A 9,040-nucleotide genomic window follows, 5' to 3' on the forward strand; every position below is an offset into this window, starting at 1 on the left:
TTTGTCCTATTGTGATATTTATTTATTTATTTATTTTAAAAAAATCGAAGGGCCGAAGGCTCCCACGACCCCAATGTCTTTTTTTAATGTTTTTAGCAGTACCATGGCAACATTCATCAACAGACTCTCTTACTATGGCAACGGCTCGCACCATGGCAACGAACTCACAACATTGCATGAAGGTGGCCACTAGCGGGCGTTTTGTGTTATTCTTGACCCATATTAAAGGTGAAAAATACCTGTTTATTATGGATTTTTCCGAGGACGTGTCACACGCAGGCAGCGGGGTGCGGCGGACGGACACTCGGCCAGTTTCAAGACGTGGGTTTCGAGAATATACTAACACTGGTTCTGCTGTGTCTAGGTAAGTTTAATTTTTATGTCCTACAAGTTTACTATGTCAGAAATTCAATATCTATATTTTAAGTGCAGTTTCTCATTTAACTAAATTTCGATCCTATAATTTGTTGATCATTGAAGGAATCCTGCTTATTATGATTATATAGGCAATCCAATTATACTTAATTTATAATTGTTTTCCGTCTACGATCACTCCATTTCCCCATGGATTTCGTACGACGTGATTAAGGGTTACATACGACATAGCTTTGTCAACTGATAGGCAATAATCGCATTCTCAAAGAGGGCAGATGTCAAGCTGTCATGCATAAAATCCGAGGGAAAACTTCAAAAGATATATTATTTTTTACACACAGTAAAACGGAAACTATCTTCCTCTCTCATCTTAGCTTTATCCCGATTTCTTCCTGAGCCGTTAAGCGTCGGAGCCGCCGCTTTTCAACTATGGCATTGAAACAGAGTTATAAAATGCTATCCAATTATCTTAACGACTCCATATCTCTTCATAAGTAGTCGTATTCCTCATGGCTGAGGGTCGTGGTAATTACGTGGAATGAAACACATACAACAACTTTCTTGGCATTATTATTGGAGTGGTTTGCCAATGCCTTCTCCATTTCACACACAAGTTAATAATTATCAACCAGAGTGCAGGTTTCCTCACGATGTTTTCCTTCACCGGAAGCAATTAATACATGAGTCAGATTGGTATACAAACTCATGTGGCACGAGTAGGATTCGAACCTGGGACCTTTCGAAACATAGGCCTTAACCTTACACCACCACCGATTCCGACTCCATATGCGTTGTCTTAAATTCAGGAGCGGAACCATGAGACCAAGCTCAGCATACCGTGGAGGCACTGCCTCTCGCATGTCGACTGCTGGGTTTGGACCAGCGCCGCCCACTACTGGCCGGCAGGCCACTGCTATGACTGGGTTCTCCATGGTAAGTTACTTTTTTTTTAATCATATCAGTTCCGTTTCCTTATCCTTGCATATTATTAAGCAACGTCCTCTACCGCGTTTGTCTATCTTGTATGATCGCGATGAACTCAAAAACTATTGCACGGATTTTCATGCGGTTTTCCTAGCACTAATAGTGATACCAGTATTTAACTGGTAATACGCTCAGATGAGAGAGAGAGTGATTTCTAATTGTGAACAATTAGATGAATAATTTTATATTTTTACCCGAGCGAAGCCGGGACGGACCGATAGTATATATAACATTAAGATCCTGTTTCCCCACTCTCTAATAAATTAATATCATGTTGTCATCTGGCAGATAAACTAAATGCTAAATATATCCGCCTGATATGATTTGGCCAGTTAGCCCTGTCCAACACTTGTGAAACACAATTTTCGCGCACATTATATTTGAATCTGTCGTACAAATTTTCATTTTTGACACAAGCTTATTATCTTTAGTGAAATTTTGTTTTGTTACGAGAAATAAATCACGCTTATGCAGTAATCCACATGAGAAGCAAGACATGATGGTACACTCAACAACGACGTCCAACGAAGGAACTCCTCAACGGTTTCTTGCACGGACATGATTGATGCACGCGTTGAGTGCAACAAGATCTCTCTACCGAAAAGCAAAATTACAATTTTGTGTAAAAAAAACTCAATACTCAATATTTTATTGCGTTCCACAACCTGCTAGCATAATCATTTGATAAGTTGACATGTTGGTATCGATACAAAATAATATACATTTATGGACCACACTACACATGTTGGGCACAGCAGCTTGGGTTGAGAAGAGGAAACTTGTCTCATATATACAATTTCACAATTCAGATCGACAGACCAATAACCCAACAAGGTATATCGGGGCTACGCACAGGCACGGCGCGTGGTTTCCGAACGAGGCAACTACAAGACAAGAGGTACTGGGAGGAGCTGATGCAGGTCAAGATCAGGGAGATGAAGGCGGAGATCGCGAGGCTGAATGAGAAGGCAGATGCGGGGGAAAGAGAGAGGTCGGCGAAGAAACATTATGAGAAGAGAGTGAGGGAGCTCGCGCAGGAACTAACTGGTTTGTATTATGAAGGTTCCGCCCTAGAATAGGACCACTCCATATGTTTCCGTGGATGTCGTTCGAGGCGACTAAAGGACACGTGCACAGGTAACAATAGCATTCCCAAGGAAGGTTTACCTACGTCAGATTGTAAAATCATAGCCGAGACTTTTCCTGTGCCGAGTCAAAATTGTAATGTTATTTTTTACGCTTCACTTCGCAGGCTTCGCGGCATCACAGCCGTAAACACAACCGGGAACATGCGTAAATGGGCGTGAATGAGATGTTATTTCAAAATTGTATTATATTATTTGTTTCTCAAATAAATGGCTAATATTATTATTACTTAAAACATAGTAGAAAGTTTTATTTTAATTAACGGATAGGTTATCCAGAATCCCAGGTCTTCTAAATCTTCCCGCTTCGCTGAACAACTGACAAGCAACTGCTATGCTTAAGTTTCCTAAATCAAACTACAATTTAAAGTGACAACATTTATCATCATCATTTTCAGCGCACATTTAAGAATTAGACAAATGTTGTTAACAATCTAAACTTATATTTAGATCTCCAAGGCCGCTTAGCTGATTACAACACAGCTATCCGCATTGCAAATGGCGAGGCTTCGAAGCAGTCAGTTGAAGAACAGATCAGAGAAATGGAAACCAGTAACAAGAAGCTTCAAGAAGAAGTGGAACATGTATTTTTAGAGAAACAGAGGAAGGAAAATCAGTTGAGGCAACTTAAAGAACAGATGGACAAGGTAAGGTCACTTTAGAATGAATATAGGTACCTACCTATGTGTATATAATATGTAATGAACATACCTATGTTCATTACATATTTTATTAGTAGTGAATTTCCTACAGGAACAGTTGTTTTTCCTGGAATGAAAGGTATTCATGCAGTCCTAGTCCTTGCTCGAGAAATTATAGATAGATAGTTAGAATAAATGACTAGAGGTCCGATCCGGCCTCGCTCGGATCCTCGTTGCTAATTTACTCCTGTTCTCGTTCTGTCTATCTCTGTGGAAAATTTCATCAATATCGACCCAATAATTTTGGAGTTGTCATTACAAACATAAAAACAAAAGTACAAATCGTGCTCTTTATGATATTGGTATGATGTATTTTATAATATAAATACATAAAATAAATACTTATTTGTGAAAAAAACTAAGTTATTTTGGAGTTTGTTGTAAAGTAATTTATAACTGTAATCGTTTGTTTGTTACCACTTCACGCTTTATCTACTCAACCAATTTTCTTGTAATTTTGCGAAGGACCAAAAGTAGGAAAAAATATTTTTCCCTTTGGAAATTCACGCAGGCGAAGCCGCGGGAATAACTAGTATAATATACATTTGGGTAATAGAAAGAATTAATGTATCGGAGCTATTATTAGCTGTGACCTGAGAACTAAATGTATTGTAGCATCCCTCCACTAGATGGCGCTTGGCGGCTTTAAATGCCGCTATGGTTTCGTTTCACGCAACGTTTATATTATCTAGATTAGTAAACTAACTTAGGTGGGGGTGGGGAAGTCGGAATACTATAATTTTTGAAGTCCGGGCTATTGTTAGTGGCCAGGACCCAATTTTAAGGAAAACATCTGCTCCCTTGTTGGTCTACCTAGTTAATGATTTATTATCTATATATCACATGGAGACCATACCAGGCCACTCCATGAATATTGCCAAGAATGTAGGGGTGTGTGTTTCATTTCGCTTAATTTAATGTATTTTATTTTCGTCTGTGATTTATTTCTAATACTGGACCTTTTATTGTTTATTTATTTTTTAATCTACGATATCACTACAGCGCATCGTCTTGCAGTTTTCTTGTAAACCATACCATGTATTGTGTTTACTTACATACCTATACAAAATGGTGGTGAATAGTATATTATCTATCTAGATATCTATATTCATGACCACGATCCTCAGCCGTGAGGCATACGACTGTAACGAAAGAGGCGTCCTAAAGCATAATTTATATATTTCACGTTGTCAAGTCCTACGGATATACCTATATCATTTGCCTAATGCCATATTTTACTTGTTTGTGCGAGTTTTTTTACTCATTTATATAATAATTTTCATACCACCACTTGCTTCCGAAAAGTAAAATCGAATAATACTATTAAATTTGGTACAGAGATAGACGAAATCATCAGGACTAATAAAGGTTACGTTTTTATTATGGTTTTACCCGAGCGAAACCAGAACGGACCGCTAGTCTAATATAAAGCGGCAAGATCAAGGCATTGTAAAAAGGACAATATAAGATTCAATTGTCAAATACGCTTGTACGAGTGAGTCGGTCACTCGCGGTACTATTATTATAAAATAAATATATTGTAAATTTTGTAAAGAGACTATTCCCTGAAATATATGCTTTACAGGACGTGTATTATAGATTAGTAGGCCTCTCCCATAGAATACTTGTAACAACCTCCGTGATATAAGTGTATTTTTTTTTAATTCACAATAAATAAGGGATATGTGATCAAACATACCGCAGTGATCTTCTCTCCATACTCCATCATCTTGGCGTACACGTCCTTGTAATTGACGATCTCCTCCTTGATGGTCTGGTGCTGGGACAGGAGTTTCTCCGCTTCGGCCAGGCTTGACGGCGTGTCTATTAAATTTACCACGTCATTGTAATTTGAAACGTGTATATTGAAATTTACACCCCAAATAAAAAATATGGATTTTCTTGTTAATTATAGAGTTTATATTACAGCGATAAGACGCTAGGCTATTTGAGCATTTTGTCTATTTATGTATACATAAAATAATGTGCAACAAAGAATTTTGCGCTCTGTCTTGTTTCTTCTCGTATGTTTTTAATACGTGTTTCACTTTCTTGTATGCTGTCTAGTGTTATAATGTCTATCTAGTTTTTACATCTTCGTTGACTTGTATAAAATCTACTTGTATAAAATTGATACTAGCGTTAGTAAATGACACAATCGATTCTCTATAACAGAGTAGCATTGTCGTAACAGGAGCAATCAACAATATCCAAGATATTGTCAGAGATGACACCAGAACAGAAGGACCAGTATAACGACTTGGAGTCGACTGCTGCATCGTTGAGAGATGAGGTGGAGCAGGCCAGGACTCAACTCGACCATTTGAACAGGGAAAAAGAGGAGTTTAACAAAGAGATTTCTGGATCACAGGTAACTTGTCTAGAATTCCATCAACTTGCATGAGCTGTGGCGCCTTACGAAAATTTTAAAAACATTTTTATTTTCAAACTATGAAAAATAGGTAATTTTTTTGTAAAGTCAAAAAGACAACGTCACGTCATAAATTCCCAATATGGATCTATACTGTAATCGCGTAATAATGTTAGCTATAAAAACAAAATGTTTGTATAATGATCAAACACGATAAACAAATGTCACTTTAATCGATCAGTTTTATTCAGTCAAATTATAGTATATTTGAAAATGCTTTTCGACTCCAAAATCCGTGACGTCGACAGAGTAATGTATTTACATTACTGTCATACAAGCTCCTTATAAAAAAAAATTCTGACATTAGAAAAACAGTGTCTAATTTGACTAGTTGGTAAAAAGCCAATTGCGTATAGATTCTGCCTATAATAGACCGTTGCTTTCAAATTTACAAAAATGTATTACTTAAATCGTTTATTATCCAATAGATAAAAGTTCATCTATTGGAGTTGCATCGTCGTTTGGCCACAGCTGAGGAGAAGAGGGACAACCTGAAAAATGAACTAAACAACAAACTAGACCCGCAAGAAGAACGAGAGAAGTTATTGCTTCAGGTGAGTGAATGAACAGTTCCCATAATATCTTTTTGATGATTCATGACTTTATTCATTTTTGTTATGTGTTGTGTTGATTTTTATTATGGATAGTATAACCAATTTATTGGTTATACTGTGGCTCTATTATGGAAGTACTATTAGTATAGTAGACTGGCGGCGCATCGCCACCTTCACTCGGGTAAAACCATAATCAAAAACTAGGCTATGTTACTCTTGAAGGTTTCGTTTATATCTGTGACAAAATTTCATGAAAAGTTTATTCATTACAAAGAAAAATACGTAATATATATAATATTATTATGGATGGATTATTAGACATGGTTCGAAAGGAGTTTGAGATATTGATAACTTTCAACCATGTTAAATACTTTTATTTTTTTAATTTCGTAAGTATTTATGGAAAGTATTATGTTGATCTTTTTTTCCAGGTTCGTGAAGACAACGCTGCCATATCATCTCTTGACAGTAATGCGGCAAGCATCAAAGAACAGATTCGCAAAGTGCAGGAACTCATTGAGCAAGCTGAACAAGTAAGCTATTTTTTTCAATATCCTTGCTTCCATACTAATATTATAAATGCGAAAGTCTGTCTGTCTCTTCCGCTTTCACGGCTAAACCACTGGACCGATTTTGATGAAATTTGGTATACATATAGTTAAAGGCTCCTGTTCAAACATAGGGTAGATTATTTTCAAAAATAAACCAAATTGACTATAATGGGGGGTGAAAGTTTGTGTTCCGCTTTCGCAGAATAACTCATGCGGGCGAAGCCGCGGGCAAAAGCTAGTTAAATATGAAATGGTCAATACTCTGCCAAAATATTAAACTCAAACATCTGTATGACATATTATATAATTACGGAAATTTAAAAAGAGGCCGTTTCTATCTTTGTTGTATGCAACTCTCCTATGCAATGTATGCATTTTATCGAAATGACCCAAAATTCTAGTGAAAATTTTATAAAAAACTAAAGTAACAATTAGTGTGTGTTACTTCTTCTTATTCATCCACCCCATTTCCCCGGGTTTTTGGGGTCGAATCTCCTCGTATATTGGTGACAGAGATCACTGGGTTGACGGGAGATTAAGCCTGTCCTTTTATGTTGCTTCGACATGACTGTGTTGTGTTTACAGGACTTAGAAGAAGGTAATTCAGAACGCCACCAGAAATATCGAGAACTGAAGAAAAGAGAAGAAACAATGGATACCTTCATGTCTACGTATGAAGAAAACCTGAAAAAAGAACAGGAGAAAATCGAGCAGTTGGAAAAAGATGTGGTTTTCGCTTTGGAACACAGCAGTTCTAACATAGACTTGGATTTGAGTGAGATTGATAATTTGAAACAGAAAGAAGGATATACTTCGACGTATGATGATAATAAAAAGTCTGTTCAGACTCTAACTAATGATTATGAGAGGTTCCAAAGTAATTTGAAAAAGGTTCGTATGCTGTTTAATAGACGTAGGCGTAGGCTAAAGCATATTTTATAAGACGAAATGATTTACTTCTTCGATCGTCACATATAGGTCTAACCTATCTATAACCGAGGCATCTCGCGAGTCTGTCTGCATCTCTGACAAATCGGTAACTCTCAAAGGACAGTTTCAGAGTAGTGGGTATACTTGCTGTCCTAATCAAATTATTATAGCAAATTTTTATGATAATTTGTAGAAAAATCGGTGTAACATTCGGCCTTTGGTGCTAAGTCTTTTTTTCCATTAAAATCTTTAATTACAGGCGGAGGCAACACGGGAACGCCTCGCCACAGAACTGCAGACGTTGCCAGAGAAAACCAGTGTCATGAAAGAAGAACTTAACACACTTTCCAATTTAGAGAAACTAAGGGACGAAGGTAAGGGTTTATATGTCGATAGGATTTGAGAGATTTCAAAAACAGGACTCATCATTACAGACTAGTTCGCGACAGGGCTCCACCTCAAAATTCCTACGGTAGCGACGGCCTGAGGCGCATCTTTTTTATACTATTATAGTAGGATTATTAGCTACCAGATATGTATACTATTGTAAACTAAAATTCTAAAATTAAAATACTTTTCAGGTGAAGATCAGAAGAAGGCACTAGAAACCGAGGTGAAAGTTATTAAAGAGAAATTGACGCCCACTGAAAATGCAGTCTTGGAAGCAACAAGCAAGTTAAAGAAATTACAGGTAGAGAGATGAAAATTTGCCACGAAAGAAGTCTTACGAAAATATGTGCAACTTTCTATAAAATACTAGTATAGACGACGTTGTTATTATAAGCGATTGTAGCGCCGCAGTTGCGGAACTTCTTTCGCGGACTTCAACTAGCGCACTTCTACTGCACCTTATCATTGGTTAATATTTGTCAGTGAAAACTTGGCCACATCTCTTTTTGTTATTTAGTTCTTGCATATGTATTACCTATAAGTTTTCCCATGGAATTAATAGGTAGGTACCTACTCCGCACTAGTACCTACTAATTCCATGAGTTTTCCAGAGAAAATTAATAAATAGGCATTTGTTCCCAGATATCGCTTCTATATTGTCCATGCTATGACGCAAAGGCGAGTGACATTTTAATAAAAATAATTTTATTTCAGACAAGTTTAGAAGGAAACGAAATGTACACGAAATTAAACAATCTAGAAGAGCAATTAGCACAATTGGAAAGCAGGAAGATTGTTCTAGAAGAAGACATAGCTTCTATAACTCTGAAGGCTGATTACGAGCCGCTAAAGAAACAGGCGATGGAAGCATTGGCGGCGTTGAATAAAAAGATTATAGAAGACTTGAACAGCACGAAATCTTATTAGATAGTTATAGAGTTTTTAAAATAAATACAAATTAGGTCAAACCAATTTGTTT

The 9,040-nt window shown here is 36.9% G+C and overlaps 1 protein-coding gene across 1 annotated transcript; it reads left to right on the forward strand.

Moving 5' to 3' along the window:
* The first annotated feature begins 102 nt into the window (after nucleotides 1-102).
* LOC128680631 (intraflagellar transport protein 74 homolog) lies at nucleotides 103-9,029 on the forward strand. Its single transcript, XM_053763908.1, has 11 exons — nucleotides 103-364; nucleotides 1,182-1,308; nucleotides 2,169-2,406; nucleotides 2,955-3,151; nucleotides 5,400-5,576; nucleotides 6,065-6,190; nucleotides 6,622-6,723; nucleotides 7,327-7,632; nucleotides 7,931-8,045; nucleotides 8,253-8,362; nucleotides 8,776-9,029. The coding sequence occupies exons 1-11, from the start codon at nucleotides 135-137 to the stop codon at nucleotides 8,986-8,988; spliced, it is 1,941 nt and encodes a 646-aa protein (XP_053619883.1). The 5' UTR covers nucleotides 103-134; the 3' UTR covers nucleotides 8,989-9,029.
* Nucleotides 9,030-9,040: the final 11 nt, after the last annotated feature.

This window comes from Plodia interpunctella, chromosome 2, assembly GCF_027563975.2.
Source record: "Plodia interpunctella isolate USDA-ARS_2022_Savannah chromosome 2, ilPloInte3.2, whole genome shotgun sequence".
NCBI classification, from domain to species: Eukaryota; Metazoa; Arthropoda; class Insecta; order Lepidoptera; family Pyralidae; genus Plodia; species Plodia interpunctella.

Excerpts from the sequence above, each read along its gene's own strand:
- LOC128680631 (XM_053763908.1), top strand. The coding sequence starts at position 135 with ATGGCAACGGCTCGCACCATGGCAACGAACTCACAACATTGCATGAAG. Across the intron at positions 365-1,181 it reads ACTGGTTCTGCTGTGTCTAG|GAGCGGAACCATGAGACCAA; the intron begins GTAAGTTTAATT and ends TCTTAAATTCAG. Across the intron at positions 7,633-7,930 it reads TCCAAAGTAATTTGAAAAAG|GCGGAGGCAACACGGGAACG; the intron begins GTTCGTATGCTG and ends CTTTAATTACAG.